General features: G+C 37.1%; 1 protein-coding gene across 2 annotated transcripts in view; it reads left to right on the forward strand.

Annotated features, from left to right (window-relative positions):
* The window catches only part of LOC132139464 (rhotekin-like), a 51,322-nt gene that overhangs the window by 796 nt on the left and 32,841 nt on the right, over positions 1-17,685 (forward strand). Inside the window, exon 1 of one of the 2 annotated variants that reach the window (XM_059547823.1) lies at positions 14,545-14,872. The exons of the other annotated variant lie outside the window; for it this stretch is intronic. Coding sequence (XP_059403806.1) covers positions 14,849-14,872 — 24 coding nt within the window. The 5' untranslated portion in view covers positions 14,545-14,848. Of the gene's footprint in view, positions 1-14,544; positions 14,873-17,685 lie in introns of those variants that run through there. 2 annotated transcript variants of the gene reach the window in all.

Raw genomic sequence — 17,685 nt, forward strand, 5'->3', positions numbered from 1 at the left:
CAATCAGATTATAATTATAAAATGGAACACAAAATAATACAAACTGTGTCTATAGCACATTTAAAAGAAGTGCTTTCCAAGTTAAATAACTAAAAATAAATGGAATTGCTCTTCTACAAAAAAAAAAAAAAAAAAACCTTTTAGATGTCTGTGTGAAAATCTAATAGAATGCAATTTGTAATGAGGTGTAAGAGATTTCTTATGTTGTCTTGCTCAGCTAATTTTTCAGTGTGGTTGGGTTGCGTCTTAACTCTGAGAGTGCTGTCTTATACAGCTGCGCTATATTGTGATGTTGCTGTACAGTGTCTTTGATTGTTTCTGTCAGTTTAGTGTGTTTAGTCTTGGCAGTAATGTTTAAAACAGAGAAGCAGCAGCACTGTTTCTCCAGTAATCCTGCTCTGCAGCTGCAGCCACACAAGACAAAGTCTCATCGGATGAAAGTGTGTGTTGTTGGACGCCTGTGTCTGGTTTGTGATTTCTTTGGTATTCTGTGCCCGGACTCATAAGCACCAGTAAGAAAAATACAAATGAATGTAAGCTCTTTTGCAAAATGCCTCCACAGAGACATTTGACTAGCCTTATCTTTGGAAACAATTGCACATAGGCGATATTATCAGTGTGAACATACTACCTTGTTTAGTCAGTCTACGAGAAGTGTGGAAACAAGCCCCCTTACTTGCCTCAAGACATTACTGTTATTTATGGTAGATACCTTTCATTCTGATTTACTAAGTAGGTGGATCATGGTGTAAATTTTTAATTTACTACTAGAAAGCAGGGGGCAACTATATGATAACTATACATATCAAATGGCATTCTTTTTTTTAAACCTCCTTTGGTTGCTGAAATAAAATAGGTGTCTTTTTGTCCCGCAGCTGTTGTGTGTTAGGAACGCTCAGTATCTCACTGAATGACATGCTGAACACTGCCTCAGCCCCCAGTGCTTTGCTGAGCTCTGTGGGGTTTTGTGTGGTGTGGGTGACCAAACTGTGCTCTTCTCCTATAGCCCATGCTGAGATCATACCTCGCTCCTCCAGTGTGCCTTTTCTCCTTGCCATATCATCAGATTATGTGCTCAGTATTCCTGCAATGTGACCCTAAATTTGTAGCCTGTGATAATGAAAGAACATGGAGGCGCCATCATAAATTGCTGGTGCATTTAAAGGGGTCATATGACGTTACTAAAAAATAACATTATTTTGTGTATTTGGTGTAATGAAATGTGGTTTAAGGTTCAAAAAACACATTATTTTCCACATACTGTACATTATTGTTTCTGCTCTATGCCCTGTCTTTCTGAAACGCATAGATTTTTACAAAGCTCATCAGTCTGAAAAGCAAGGTGTGCTCTGATTGGCCAGCTATCCAGTGTATTGTGATTGGCCGAATAGCGTGTGACGGAAATGTAACGTCCCACTGTGATGCAGTGTCCTGGTGCAATGAGAAAAATAAAATAAAACCCATTACAAATGAGGTATTTGTAGCATCCAGTGGGGACATGCTTACTGATTATAATGACTTATACTGTCTTTTACGTAAACATAAAACCTTGTCTGCATTTGTGATCGGAGAAACGACAAACAACAAGTGCTACTCTACACTGCTCAAAACTCGCATTTGGGTTTGAGACTTTAGTCTTTACGACTTTAGGGATCTTATCTATTCATGGACAGCTTGTTACACTTCATAGAGAAAGGAAAACTTGAAATCGCATCATTAACCCCTTTAAATTATTCATGGTTATGCATGAACTTTCACAAGTCAATTAGCTTCAATCCTGTGTCAATTTGAAAGAGTCTCAATGTTTATATTTAATAATCCATGTGATTCATCTACCAATTTTTTTTTCACTGCAACTCTATTAGAATTAGTTTCCTTTGGACAGTTTGGATTCCTTCTGAATTAGTGTTGGACATTAGAACTTGTCATGACAGTAATCATTGATCAATAAAACAATAATTGCATGCTTTTAAAATGTATTTTAATGTTTAAAATGTTCAATGTATCATTTTATGGTTTGTGGCATAACATACATTGTTAAGTTTACAATTGAATTGATTAGAGATGGGGTGGGCACGGTAACAGATGTTCATGGTGGTAGAATTTGAAAAACAACAGCTGTATGGATGGCAGTAAAAGGTTGTGAACTCCATTGTTGTTTTAAAGATTAATTTAAGGAGGAAAACCTTTCTGGACTGTCTGACTTCATAAAATGGTAAATGAGTTTGCACAAGGGGGTGATATGTTCTCCAGTGGTGCAGACGCAGGAACCTGTGGGTTTCTGAATGACTGGGGACTACTGTTAGGCTTAACGGATGCAGTCAGTCTTTTCAAGTTTTAACAAGTCCATTTCAGAATCGAGGCAGCCACATTCTTGGCACTACATGAACATTCTTCTCCGTGTCCTTCCTTTACGATGTCTCTGTCTCTCCTGAAAACCAGGAGAACACTTTCCTGGTGTCGTCACAACCTTTTGTTGCTTCAAAGCTGTGATTCATAGCCTGTTCGTAGTGATGGGTGATGGGAACAGGAAATGGCTGAGCTTAATGAGAGTGACTGGCTGGGATGATGTCATCACTGCTTGACCCTCCCTGTCTGACCCCACAAACAAAAGCATGCCGTAGATATGGAAGTGCCTGTGTGAGGAGTGATTGCTCTCTCAGGTAGTGCTTAATGTTGTGGTTTGCTTTTGCTCCCTGGTCCCTGTCTGAGGGTTGATGGGTTATTTGGTTGCTTTCTCTATATTTAGCTTGCTGATGGTATACTATACGACTGATTTATCCACCTTAATATGCAGAGACAGATATAAATAAGAAATTTGTAAGTTGATTTCCCTGAAAATACAGATACAGAGGTCTCTCTATACTCTCTCTGCGGCGTGTTTACCTGGGTTCTTCCCCTCAGGTGGATCAGTGTGGCCTTTATGTGTCCAGCCCAGCAGGGGTGATGCCTACTGCTTGTGTTCTTATGGTATGTCGTGCATCTGAAATGACCCCAGTAGAACGTTATTGTGCTAGGGACCTCATAGCTCTGGCCTCCACCCATTATGTCCTGTGGGTCTTTGAGCTCCAGCCAGGAGCATGATGAAATGCTTGGGAAAGGGCAGACCTCTCACCTAGAACCTCAGCGTGACCTGAATCCACTCAGATAATCTCCACAGTTCAACAGGTACAGGTGTGATATCTGGCCTGGTAGTGGATGGATCTTGACTCTTTTTTTTTTATACCTCCCAACAAGTTCTTAATTGCATGATGGAGCATATAAAATGTCACCACACCACCCATTTCTAAGTTTGAACATCCACAAGAAATATCAAATATGCCTTTGGAATGCTGAGCTTAGTTTAGCCTTTTGTTGAGATGAATGAACTCGAGTGGTCAGCCTGAGCCAAATGTTACCCCTTTCGGGGTTCATAAGGTTAGTGGTCATCAATGATCACATGCCACAGCCATTTACTGTGTCGTTTGCTCATTCATCCATAGAAAAAGCAAAGTCTCCTTTTCATACTGTTCAGCTGGAGAGGTGTTTAAGTAGCTTTGTCAATCATAGAATGTGAGGTTTAAACTCAGTGTTATACACTAACAGACATCTTAATTGGATTATGTCATGTCAAGTCACCTTTATTTATACAGCTCTTTACACAATACAGATTGTTTCAAAGCACCTTTAGTAAATATACAGGAAAATAACTCGATGTATACTTCAAAGATGAGACAAATTTATATTCTGTAAAAAAAAGGGTAATAGTGTTTGTTGATTCAGTTCAGTTCAATACAGTGTCAAAGTTGCAAAATTCATCAGTAATAAAATAAATTCAATTCAGCTATTAAGCAGCTCTACAGAATAGAAGTGTCTTCATAAAGCTCGATCCAGTTTAAGTTACATTTTTATCTGATAGTGTAAGTGCAGTCAAATCTACGATATTACTAAATGTTCAGTCTTTTAAACCCAAGCCAAGCAAGCCAAAGGCAACAGTGGCAATTAATGAACCCACATTTATGTTAAGAAATGGAGAGAGAGTACATATTTGACCACTGCTGTATAACTTCTTTGCAAATAGCCCAATTCAAAACAAGATTTAGATACATTCTTGGTTACAAGGAGCCTCAGTGTAACCACTTTTTCGTGACTAGGTCCTGTATCTGCAAGGCTCTGGCCCTCCAGGCTGGGTGGGGTATTAGGAGGAAGGCATAGGCTGGTAGTGAAAGAGGGCATTGTAGTTAATCACCCACGTCTCAGTGAAGCCTCTATCGTTCCTGGCCGGGCCCTGGTGTAGACAGGAACAGAGCTGAATAGAAACTCTGTGTGCAGGAACCAGCCAAATGTCTCGACTCGAGCCAGCTTCCTTTGGAAAACACCTTCCTGCATCCAGTGTTTTAGTGGAAACTGCCGTCTCTCACCCTGGCCCCATACTTTGTTACCTATCCCATCTTCCCTGCCCTGCTCAGGCATGGTAGATGATATGCTTTTAGAAAATGAATTTCTACAAGGTAAGACCTGCTGAATCTGTTGAGTCAGAGTCCAGTTAATGGGCATATATGTTTCCACTTTAGATTTTCCGTTTATTCAATTTAACTGACAAGACTTTTCATTTCAGTAGATCATAACACAACAACACCCATGGATCTATACTTGTTGCCTCTCTCACAGAGAGAGTGAAGAATAAAAAAAAATATGTATACACTCTAAAGGCCTGTTTCTTATGCAAGGATGGACAATCAGTGTAAAAATGCAGTGCAATATGGTAATTATTTTAATTTGATTGAAGCATTTGCTTGCTGTTACTGTGACAGATTTTTTTTCCCATTACACTAGGAAGAAAACTGGCCAACCAAAAAGATTTGCACTTTTGGTCACATGCAGCCATCGAGCTGCTGCTATTGCATAAAACTACTATATGGTGGCATAAACCAGACTATATACAGTACAGACCAAAAGTTTGGAAACATTACTATTCTTAATGTTTTTGAAAGAAGTTTCTTCTGCTCATCAAGCCAGCATTTATTTGATCAAAAATACAGAAAAAATGTAATATTGTGATATATTATTACAATTTAAAATAATTGTTTTTAAATTTATTATACTTTAAATTATCATTTATTTCTGTGATGCAAAGCTGAATTTTTAGGATCATTATCACATGATCCTTTAGAAATCATTCTAATACGATGATTCATTATCAAAGTTGGAAACAGTTCTGCTGCTTAATATTTTTTCAGAACATGTGATACTTTTTTAGGATACTTAATGAATAAAAAGTAAAAAAAAAAAATATGTTTTTAAAATATAAATATTTTGTAATAACAATATATTATACACTACTGGTCAGTAATTTGGGGTCAGTAATTTCTTTTTCTTTCGTTTTTTAAATAAAATCAATACTTTTATTCAGCAAGGATGTGTTAAATTGATAAAAAGTGATAGTAAAGAAAATATATTATTAGAATATATATTATTAGAATTTTTTTTATTAATTATAAATGCAGTTCTTTTTAACCTTTATTCATCAAATATATTAGACAGCAGAACTGTTTCCAACACTCATAATAAATCAGAATATTAGAATGATTTCTAAATGATCATGTGATAGACTGGATGTTACATGTGACACTGAAGGCTGGAGTAATGATGCTGAAAATTCAGCTTTGCATCACAGGAATAAATTATTTTTTTTAAAGTATATTCAAATAGAAAACTATTATTTTAAGTTGTAATAATATTTCACAATATTACTGTTTTTTCTGTATTTTTGATCAAATAAATGCAGGCTTGATGAGCAGAAGAAACTTCTTTCAAAAACATAAAAAATAGCAATGTTTCCAAACTTTTGGTCTGTACTGTGTATTATGCAGCCAGACTCATTAACAGACTATTTTGCTATTTTTCACTAAGTGACAGAAATAGCAGAGGAAGTATCTGGAACCGGTTCTCTTGTCTCTGCACATTTGTATTTGGTGTTATTTGATGAACACCATAAGGAATAAAATGGCTTTTTGAAAACGTAAAAACTTCCATGACTGGGGAGTGTCAGAAATGCAACGTTGCGCAGTGCTGAAATCTCTGCTTTTCTAAAAGAATCACCTACTGTCAGACAGTGAATTTGCATTTTCATTCAACCTATTTTCTCCCACATTTGTCTAAACAGACATTACATGATTATTAGCTGGACTCGTGGTATCAGGATGGCTGAGTTTGGATGGGAAAGCGCTGCTGTTAATTTATAGAGCAGCTTGACTGCTCTGGCAGTGCCCAGTCAGCTGCTGTCCATGTTGAAAGAAACCCAAGATAAACAAAACAAAAAATGAAACCACTTACTCTAATTTTACTCCACTTCCCCCTACAGCCCAAACAAACAAAAAGTTTGATGTTGTGATAATATGAGTAACATTCAGCTGGACGAGTTCTTGCCTGTCTATAATGTAGGTGTTTATGCAGTGACTGCTCCCTTTAGTCACCTGCAGAGGAAGCAAATGGAGCCCGCTTGGCAGTGTAATTGAATTGAGCATCAACTTGGACAGCGGGGCAAATGGAACAGCAGGAGGGTCATTTCAGCATCAGTATATCAAACCTGCACAGACAACAGCTCGCAATTTACTGTTGCTTCTCAAAAGCTTCAGTCAACATGGATGAGATAATGTACTTTACGCTGTTTGTTCATCTTTAGCACAGTTTGACTGGAAACGTCTGGCCGGGCTCCAGGGATATGACTGTTAAAGTGTTGGGTGCATAGCTTATCAGATACAGCTGAAGAGAAGCCCTCATCCTCCTGGTACTCTCTGCTCTTGGGCTCCGATGATGATGTGCAACCTGTCTGGATGTTCATGTTTGATTTATTGCTCATTTTTAGCACAGCACCGCCTTTTTCAGCACTGCCAGTGTATTTTATTTTAAATGAAGAAGAGGGTGTCTAACCGCACACTGATACAAATAAATGAATATTTATTTTATATAATGTTAACTAAAATAATTAGAAATAAATAAATTGAAAATAAACCAATTAGAAAAAAATTAGTTAGCCACTCGGAACATGAATTAGATTCACACTTTGACCCAAGAGCTCTTATATGACCTTATGTGCAGTTTTTGATTCTGTACTTGAAAAAGCAATATGACTGAGTTAGTTAATTATTAAATAAATTCTCAAATTTGAGACTTTAGAGATTTGCAGACTTGTTGAATCACGTTCATGAAACTCAACAAAAGCACACACAAAAAAAATGGCTTAACCTTTCAGAAGGTCATTACTTTCTCTCAGAGTAATGCAGAATTGCGTTATATGGAGCTGCTGCCCAGGTATGTGATGGCATTCATATTACTCATTTATTTTTATTAAAACATGATTTATGTCTTTATTGCAAAACTTTGACCTGTTCTCCAATTTCACTTACTCTTAATTTCAGATCTCTCCTCCTTTAACCTCCCTGCAATGAATTGGCACCTCTTCATGATCTAGTGCTTAGGTATCTGCCAGTACCTATGAAATAGATGAGCTACAATTCTCTGCTTGCATCTTCGCTGAACCTCTCCTTTAGATTTATAGCTCCACCGGTGGAAATAGATTTTTCTTGTATAACAGTTAAGCAGCATCAGCCTCCAGCTCCATCGATCCATGTAGCAGCAGTTGCTGAGGTCCACGTGGGCTGGCAAAGGTGTTAAGAAGCACAGGCAGTCTGTTTCTGTTATCCGCTGCTTGATGTCATTCTTCATAGTTATTAGTTAAACTGGAGAAGGGTCAAGCTCAGGCAAGAGGGCCCCCTTTGTAAATGACTTTTGCTGCAGGGCTGAAGCACATAGGGCTGATTTTTTTGGATTTGTAAAGCTTTGTTGTTGGTGTGACAGTTTGGGTTTAGATGTGCACTAAATGGACTCTTTGCTGGAGTAACCTCATTACATTTAATTGTTTTTATGGGTGCGTTTAGAGTAGACTCTTTAATATACACTTGAGTCCAGTTATGGGTTTACCACCACTGTGCTCTAAAAGGTTACAGTATTGTCAGCAAGTGTGAACATTAATAGACCTGCTATGTGTTAAATCACTTTCATAATAAAGCTGCTTTAAGTGAGCTGAGAACAACTCATTTAAATGTAATTTTAAATAAATAATAAATAATTTAAATATATAAAATAAAATGTTATCCTCTCAGCCGATCAGTACATAATTTGCCTCTGTCAGTAAGTAGATAAAATGTGCAGTGCCTTCATGAAGACTGAACACGTATGTATGAAATCTTGTTGTGATCAAGAATCCTTCAGGTTAAATCATCTTACTGTGCTGCTGTGTAGATGCTGCAGGAGCCGTGCGCTGTCCCATTGGCTGAGGGATGGGGATGGCTATTCTTAGGGATGAGCTGGCATCTACTTTATAAATTAACCCTTTATTTGGCAAACCATTTCACATGCAGTTGGTATCTATCTATCTGTCTATCTATCATTCTACAGTTCTATCGTTCTGTCATTCTTTGTATCATTCTTTGTCCATTAGGCTTACATTTAAGACAGCATTTTGTCCTGACAAACTACGCTTTTCAAGTTAATATACATTTATACAAATATCTGTTATGAATGGAATTAAATGTTTTGTTTTATTATTTTAATTGATTTTAATTCTGCTTCCTTACATTTAAATTTGAGTTTGTCAACCACAATTCAGATGTAGGAATGTAATTTTAATTTAAAATACATTCTTAATTCACTTCTGAATGGTGCATAGCAATGCAGGGAACAATAGAAAACAGAATGTTGCATAACGTATGCTTCAGTATTATCAGCTCTCAAATATTTTATGATACTTTTTTTTCAGGGATATCAATAAAATATCTCATCAATGTTATCATAACTGCTAACTCTAAGTGTAGAGTGTTGTAAATGAGTGATTTGACAGTAATACGGGTAGAATTTAACAAATGTCAGCAAAGGGACACTAACTGAACGAATATCAAAGCATATGGAAATACATATACAGACATTAAATGTAATGAGTTGTGTCTATCTATACAGAAAATAGCAATATATATGCTTGGATATGCTAGGTTTATGATAATATTTTCCATTGGGGATTTGTTTCCTTTCCATATGTGATGAAATAGGGCAGATTTGAAATATCTCATGCTGTTGCTCTTATTGTGGTATGTGGTCAACTTCCAAACCACATTGCTCATTTCCCCTCTTGAGGGAAGAAATGCTGGCTATATATTTCTCTCAGAAATTTATTGGTATAATAACAACAATACTGCAATGTGACACAGTATAATGCATCCGTGACATCAGGAACAGTCTAAACTTAACAAGTCTGTAATTAACAAGATGCACTGTTTTGCATGTGCTGTATATGGTGAGAGAGGAAACAAACTTCAGAAGCAAGGTCAACACCCCTTGGATAGGAAACAAGATTTTGTTTGTTAGAAATAGGGAATTACAAGCCAATAAGGGAGAGTTAGAGAAGGTTGCAAAGACTAAACACCAAAGCCGATGGACTCTTGTCAGACTCAGTTCATTTAACAGAGTTGGTCAAGTGAGATGAACCAATGGATTTAAGCATTTCATCTCTTTTATTTTAGTTGCATTAAAGCCATTTATACCTTCAATATCTCTTGCTGTGTTTGACCTTCTGCCCTCATGCACTGACGTCTGGAATATCAGTAATACTGTCCTCTGGATGTTTACTTTATGCTTACAAATATATAATGCACTTACACTCCACAACACATGGCGTCCTGGCTCAGTTTGTCTCCCACTCCTTCTCATTTGGTCTTTCTTTCACTTCCACACGAGTACACGTATTTGCACGAGGCTAATTTTACTCCATGATGGCCCTGACACATTCTCTTGCTCTGTGATCAAAAATACTCTACATGGCAGTTAGTGCAGCTGTTGTTGAACGTATCTTCTTTCTGAACTGATGATTCTTATGAAACCATTCCCTAACTGCTAGTTATGTGTTTCCACATATGTGTTGACGTATATGTAACATACAGAACATCCTGAGGATGTGTGTGAAATGGTATGATGTCAAAAATCCTCTTATCGCTTTAAAGCTTTATTTGATCTTTGCTTGTTTCTCACCATAATTCATTGATTTGTGGAAGACGATTCCCTACTCCAACTCGCTTCCTTTTATTTTTTTGTTTTCCCTTTCTCGTTTACTCACTCTTCCGCTAACTCAATCCACTCAGCATATCACCTCATATCCTTTACACTTATTCAAAATAGCACTCTTTTCATCTTTCTTTCTTTGACTTGTATTTTTCTCCTAAATCACCACAGAAGTATCCATATATTTTGGGAATACATGACTGGCATTCTGGCAAGATTGCTTCAAAACCTGATAAGTGCTGCTCTGGGAACATTTTGTTGGCACTTTTCAGGTGACAAGTACACCAAAGGAGTTATAAAAACATTTATTGTTCTCCATTGCATTTGCAGGGTTTATTAAACAGCCCAGTGTCATAAAAACATGCCTGTGGCTAATTTTTTTGCAAAATGATATTGTGCTGCTTGTATACGTTTCATTGCACATCCAAAGTGAACTCTCTAGTGACTGGTGCTGAATATCATATTTCATTTATCCAAAACAGTTACAGTTACTGTAGCAATATATTACATTGGTTGTTGCATGTATCATGGCAATTTGAAAAGGAAATGCTCGTGAGTGGTGGCAAAATGTTAATGCTCTATCTTGTTTGACATTAATATACCCTCTACACTTAACCCTGCCCCAAACTGATAGTATTAACAAAAGCAAGCATGCTTAAAGATAAAAACACATTTGCTAAACTAACAGTTGCATGTACGAGGCTTTAAGCTCTTTTGTGGAGTATTGTGACTTGTGTTTCATGGGACTTGTACCTGGGCCAGTGCAGTGCTATACCAGGTGAGCTACAGAGCAAGTTTACTAATTCTGAAAAGCTATACATATGGAGCTGGTTATGTGATTCAAACATAAAAATGTAGGTAAGGGAAAATTTTATCTCAGAATAAACACAGATAGTGTGACCAGGACCCTGACGCAAAACATACTGTAATATTATGCAAGGAACCGTCTAATAATAAGTCTTTATTTATCGATAATGTGCTCCTGCAAGCATCATTGGTGTGAAATGGAATAAGCTGTTGGCATTTTACTAGAATTTTTTTTAGCTGGTAGCTGCTGTGAAATGTTTTTATAGATAAGTTTTTGATAGGCATGAAGGCAGTCGTAGTTCCAATGAACCTGGTTTGAAATATTTTGTTATATAATTATGTTTGTTTGTATACTTTATTGTCCTTTTTAAGGAAATTTGTCTTGGACTCAGGCTGCATTGATTCACAACATATACATACATACACATATACACACACAACCAATAAAAAGCTAAAATATTAACAGCAGCAACAGTCACCTCTTTCCACCATATAGGTAATAAAAAAAAAAATGGATCCGATTCAACATGACTACATTACTACATCTTACCATTTAACATATTAATTGATACAGGAATAAATGACTTTTTTTAACGGTTGCTCTTACACAATGGGACTCTATACCGTCTCCCTGATGGCAGAAGCTGATACATTGGGAATAAAACATGGCTTGAATCACTCACTATTGTCTGTGCATTTTTAAAAATCAACGATTCGTAAATTGATTGAAGTGATGAGTACTCTCTTACACCCATAACTTTCATTGCAATTTTTACAAGACGAGCAAGCTGTGATTTTAATTGGACCGAAAGATTGCCATACCAAGTTTGCATCCCATAATTCAAAAGACTACCTAAGACAGCGTAATAGAATAATTGCATAATTCTCTGATTTACACCAAACAGCCTAAGTCGTCTCAAAAAATATAAGCGTTGTTGAAATTTTGAACAAATGTACTCAATGTGGGCTTTCCAAGTAAATGAACGATCAATGACCACACCTAGATACTTATAGGTATCCACCTGCTCAATGATGTTATCATAGATGATTACTGGGCTATAATCACCTAATCTTTTTGGGTCTATTATCATTTCCTTCGTTTTTGATACATTTACGATAAGATGATTTACATTACACCACCGCACAAAATTCTCAATTTCAGACTGATATGCTAATATATCATGATCTTTGTCTAAGAGACTCAATATCACTGTGTCGTCAGAGTATTTGATAATATAATTATTCTTATTTATACTAAGGAGACAGTCATTTGTATAAAGAGTAAACAAAAAAGGAGAGCATACGCAACCTTGAGGAGCACCAATACTAATAGATTTAACATCAGAGAGTGTATTATTTACTTTTACATATTGAGTACGATTGGTTAAAAAAGAAAAGAACCACTTAATGATAAAAGGGTTGACATTACTTTTTACAAGCTTAACACAGATAACAGATAAACACAGATAGTGTGACCAGGACCCTGACGCAAAACATACTGTAATATTATGCAAGGAACCGTCTAATAATAAGTCTTTATTTATCGATAATGTGCTCCTGCAAGCATCATTGGTGTGAAATGGAATAAGCTGTTGGCATTTTACTAGAATTTTTTTTAGCTGGTAGCTGCTGTGAAATGTTTTTATAGATAAGTTTTTGATAGGCATGAAGGCAGTCGTAGTTCCAATGAACCTGGTTTGAAATATTTTGTTATATAATTATATATTTGTTATGTAATACAGTGTCACTCCACTCTTACTGTGTGCTTTTGATTGTGTTTCAATTACATCAGACAGTTCTACAAAAGCCACCAGCATCACACAGGGCCTCTTGGCATTCATCTTCATTCTGATGGCTCACTCCTCACCTATTTTCCACCTGGGTGAATATGACCTGCTGTGCCCCCTGGAAAAGCCATATGAAGTGGCTTATTGAATATAAGAGCATGTCTGTCATAGTCCTGGCTTCAGTCCACCCTGAGCAAATATGTGTGATTCAACTACTTTAAATTGTGTAAAACATGACAGGATTGGTGAATATGCTACCGACTTGGGCTACCACATTAGACATGCATGAGTTGTGATTTATTATTATTATTATTATTATTTATATTACAGGGTTGTTTTCTTTTCAGAAAGCCACTAGATAATGAAGGCTCTCAGCATGAGCAGTTAATGACAGAGCAGAGGCCACTAAATTTGAATTAATGGTCACAGAAAATGATTGTTTTTCTGTTTTACACACATTCATACCATTGTTTTGAAGCCATTTGTAAAACTGTTTAACCACATATGTCCTTGCAGTCTTCTTAATACACTTTATCATGAAGTCTACCATGAAGTTCTGCAAGTAAATGGATTGTTCAGTGTTAGTTAGCCATGGTGGAGTGTTATCAGATGGTAATCCAAAAGATGGTAATGCCAGTCTGAAGTAAAGTACCACTGAAGAAATACTACTATATGGTACTTTGAAGCACTTCAGGAAATACAATAGTTGCTTTAAAACTGTTCAAGAAACAAAGTAATGTCATACTTTTAAAACAAATTTTGACAGGGGTCTTCAAAACGGTGCTAGGAGTTTGAGTAACATTTTGGATAATAAAAGGTAGAACAATATTTTTTTAAGAATTAAAAATAGAGGGTTAATCTTTTTAAATGTTAGTAATCATGAGATTACTTGCTGTTAATCTGCTGACTGCTATTTTATTTATTTGTGTATAACAGTAACGGTAAGAAATAGTTGGTGTCATTGTCACTCACCTTTAGTTTGCTGACTAAAATGTGTTTTCTAAGGTAATATTGTCTATAAAGTTGCTACTTATATTTTGTAAAGAACTACATTTACTGTGCTATACACTTTTTGAATTGAATTAAAATGTTTCTTTCCAAGTTTATCCTTTTAACATCCCTAGTGAAAAAAAAAAACTAAAATGGTTGGCTGGTTTTAGCTGCTTTAAGATGGAAGTAGCTAGTTTTAGCTGGTCTCCCAGCTTGACCAGAACAGCCTGACCAGCAAAAGAAGTGGCCAAACCCCCTCTAAAACGAGCTGTCCAGCTATGACCAAAACCAGCCAACCAGTTTAGGCTGGTTTTACCTGTTTTTCCCTCCAACAGGGATTACTCTAACTCAACAGAAAGAAATTGATAATAATCAATTAAGGGGTGGCATCAAAATGTTTGAAAACCCCTGCATAAAATATGCAATATGGGTTTAATCAACGTGTGAGTCTGCACGTGGATCTCTAAACATGAATCGTATTGAAACTTTGTCTCTTTGGACTCTCGTTGCTCTATAAAGATTTAATTGGTTTAATCCACGTGCTGAGCTGATCTGAACCATGTTCCCCACCTGCTCCACTGCGGCGTGTTATTCCGAGCCCTCACTGCTATTGTTAGAAAGGTGATTCAATTCACCGTGGACTTGAAGCGGACGCTGACGGAAGATGAGGAGAAAGACAAAGATTACTGTAGTCAAGCGGAGCCTAGACTGACTGCTTTGTTTTGGTCGCGCGAGCAGAATTTCACGAGGGCGCGCGGGATGTATTTGTATGCTTTATATGAAAACCTGCAGTTTTTCGATAAACCTACCGGACCGCGACTGTACACCTAAGCAGCACCGCCGCCCCCTCTCCAGCCCCAGCCCCAGCCCCAGCCCCACTGGTAGGATCCCCCTCACTGCAGCTCGTAAGACCCCATCTGGACTGGAAGGAGAGAGAGAGAGAGAGAGAGAGCGGCTTGCGATGACAGCTGAGCGATGAGCACGGCCAGATGACCGTGTCAAACACCGACGGTCCCGGGCAAGCGTTCTTCCTAATGCTGTGACACAGTCACGTACTGTTTGTTGCGGAGGAATGGACATTTGATCACTTCAGAGTTACCGTGAACGGGCTGGATTGCGTTAGACCGCGCGGTGATCTCGGAGTTCCAGCTTCTTCGAGCGACTCTTCAAACATGAATAATTCGAATAATCAGCGAGTAAGTGACGACGTTTCTCCATGTGCACTCACAGATGTGATTCCTCAGTCTGATCACGATGGCATATTTTGCCTGTACTGTCAGAGTTTGTGTTGTAAATGTGGTTTAGGTCATAAATATACTCTAGTTTGATGTTAATGCATCTGGGTGATGGATGTTGTGTTATCTCAGGTAGCGGTGAGCGTTTGTGTGCAGGTGCGCGTGCAGCAGCAAGGTCAGATACCCACGCGCACTCAATACCTTGCACACACGGAGGACGCTTGTCATTTCAGCCTGTATCACACTATTTTCGTTTGGTGTGCTATTGTTGTTGAGAAATTTAGCCCTCATCTCTATTCTTGTTTTAAACAGTTAATTAACTTTCAATCCAATGATTTTCCAGTCAAGATTAAGTTATATTATATATATATATATATATATATATATATATATATATATATATATATATATATATATCATGAATGAAACATAAAAAAGGTACTCAACATGCATTAGATTTTATTTTTATTGTACAAAAGGTGTTATGCTTTAATGTGATGCCCTTGAGAAACACCCTTAACTGGGTGTGTAACTGAGAAAGTGACCAGGACATTTCTGATAAGACAGGAGGGCTGTGATGTCCCCTGAATAATTAATTAAAGCGTACCAATAAAAATTACATCAATATAAGTAACTTTTAGCCTTCTAATGTTAGCTAATTTTAGCCATACTCAGTGAATTTCAGTTGACAATGTAGGCAGCATTTCTCTCGGTTCCTTTGTGTCAAACAAGTAAAACTCAAGCACGTTAATCAAATAATACAATATGTATCTACCCAAAAGTAGATTTTATATAATATATATCGATACATCTCCCTCCAAGAGTCCTCTTCAAGTCCTCTTCTCTCCTCGTGGTTGCCTGCTCAATGTTCCGGAACTTCTGGAAGGGAACTTCCGGAAGAAAGCGAGATCTCGCGAGATAATCTATCCTATTGCGGGATTTTGTAATATCACGAAATATATTAGTATGTTTTGTGTCTACATCTTGACAGCACCATTTTGGCAATTACATCCAACTCAGACCGAAATTGTGACCGGGTATATATCTGTTTTACATGTATATGCATAGATTCCATAAAAATAATAACAACAAATACATAAATCAGGTTGAAATAATGACTAAATTGCAGCATTGCTTTGCAATCACTTAACCACACTGGGCTCTTTGTGATTATATATTAATTTATTTAAACAAGATAAAGTAAATATATTTACTTTGTATACAAATTTTTTTTCCTGCTAGTCTTGCTTGGACGTATTTTCATAAACCATGACGAGACGTGTAAAAGACGTCAGTGGACGTCTATTCACAACCTCTTTAAAACCTCTTAAAAACTACTTGGTGCACTTTAATTATTGCAGTATTAATCAAGGTGTAAGCACAGCTTTTGCATATTCCACAAGGAGGGTCATGATGGACGTGTAACGCACGTGTAAATGACGTCACTAGGTGACGTCCTCTCACAACCGATTCACAACACAGGTAAATATTGAACTACACGCAGCTAAAAGTCAAAGTAACAATTATACATGCAACCCCATAGAACTATAGACATGTACAAACATATTTGAATGCATAGGAAAAGTTCTGTGTTACATATTTCTACGGATTTATGCCGTCATACCGCGACTATTTTTGGCCGGGCACACGACGTCGCCGTCGGACCAATGTTTGCTGGGTATTTAAATTATGAAATAACATTCCTATTAAATTATTTTAATGATTGCACAGGATGGATTGTGGCAGGAAATCATTATTCTTGAAACAGTGATTCTACTGTACTGCAGTAACTGAACTCCGTATAATGGGAGTGGAGTTTTCCAGCAAAATAAAATCACCCTAATGAGGGGTCTTTGTTGGGCCCATTGCAAAATTTTCTCTTGCTTTTTTTTTTTTTTTTAATAGAGGTTTTGTAATGGAACCAGAGAACTACTTTTGTAGGTTTGGGTTGAGAAGTTTTAAGTCTTCTTACACCGTTCATGGCTGAGAGGGCATTAGCTGTTAAACCTCTGAGTATAGTGTTGACATGCACATGAGGTCTGTTTACTAAAGAGCACTGCAGATTATTGATGTCCAATTTGTAAAAGCAAGTTAGTCGAACTGGTTTGAATCAAACTGGTTGGTAGACAAGTTGCTTTTGAATCTGATATTTTCAGTGAGTTAGTTGAACTGGTTTATATCATATCATTCTATAATGGAACCACTCGACTCCAGCTTGGTCTGCAGTAGTGCAATGGAATGTGCCGATGATGTATCATGTCTGTGCAAATAGGGTGCACTGAGGTATGCAAATACATACATTGACAGGACAGCCTATTGTAGCTCTCAGACTAAGGGATATGATTGGAAGATCCTTTTATCTTATACACAGATGATATATAATACATATAAATACATTTAGACCACTTAACTTAGTGATTGTTATCAGGATGTGAATAGACTTTCAACCAGCATAACAAAAAAAATTAAAAAAAATAACCTACCCTGCCTTTAAGTCATATAAATCTGCACAATCCTTTACATTTTCAGAGGTCATTACATTAGTCCACAATCTTTGCCATGCCATATCAGAACTTAAACCTGAGGCGCATCCCCTATCCAAACTTTCTGTTTCACTCTTCTGCTGTTTGCTGTGTTGTTGTGAGGGTTCAGTGTCAGGACCGTGTTAAACCACTGGCCATCTGATACTGAAAAAGTCAGGTTTGAAGAGAGACGATTAGATGCAGAGACAGCTTTTTCTTTCCTCTTTGAAGATTTCTTGAATTGTGACCCTT

The sequence above is a fragment of the Carassius carassius genome, chromosome 4 (genome assembly GCF_963082965.1).
Source record: "Carassius carassius chromosome 4, fCarCar2.1, whole genome shotgun sequence".
Classification (NCBI taxonomy): Eukaryota; Metazoa; Chordata; class Actinopteri; order Cypriniformes; family Cyprinidae; genus Carassius; species Carassius carassius.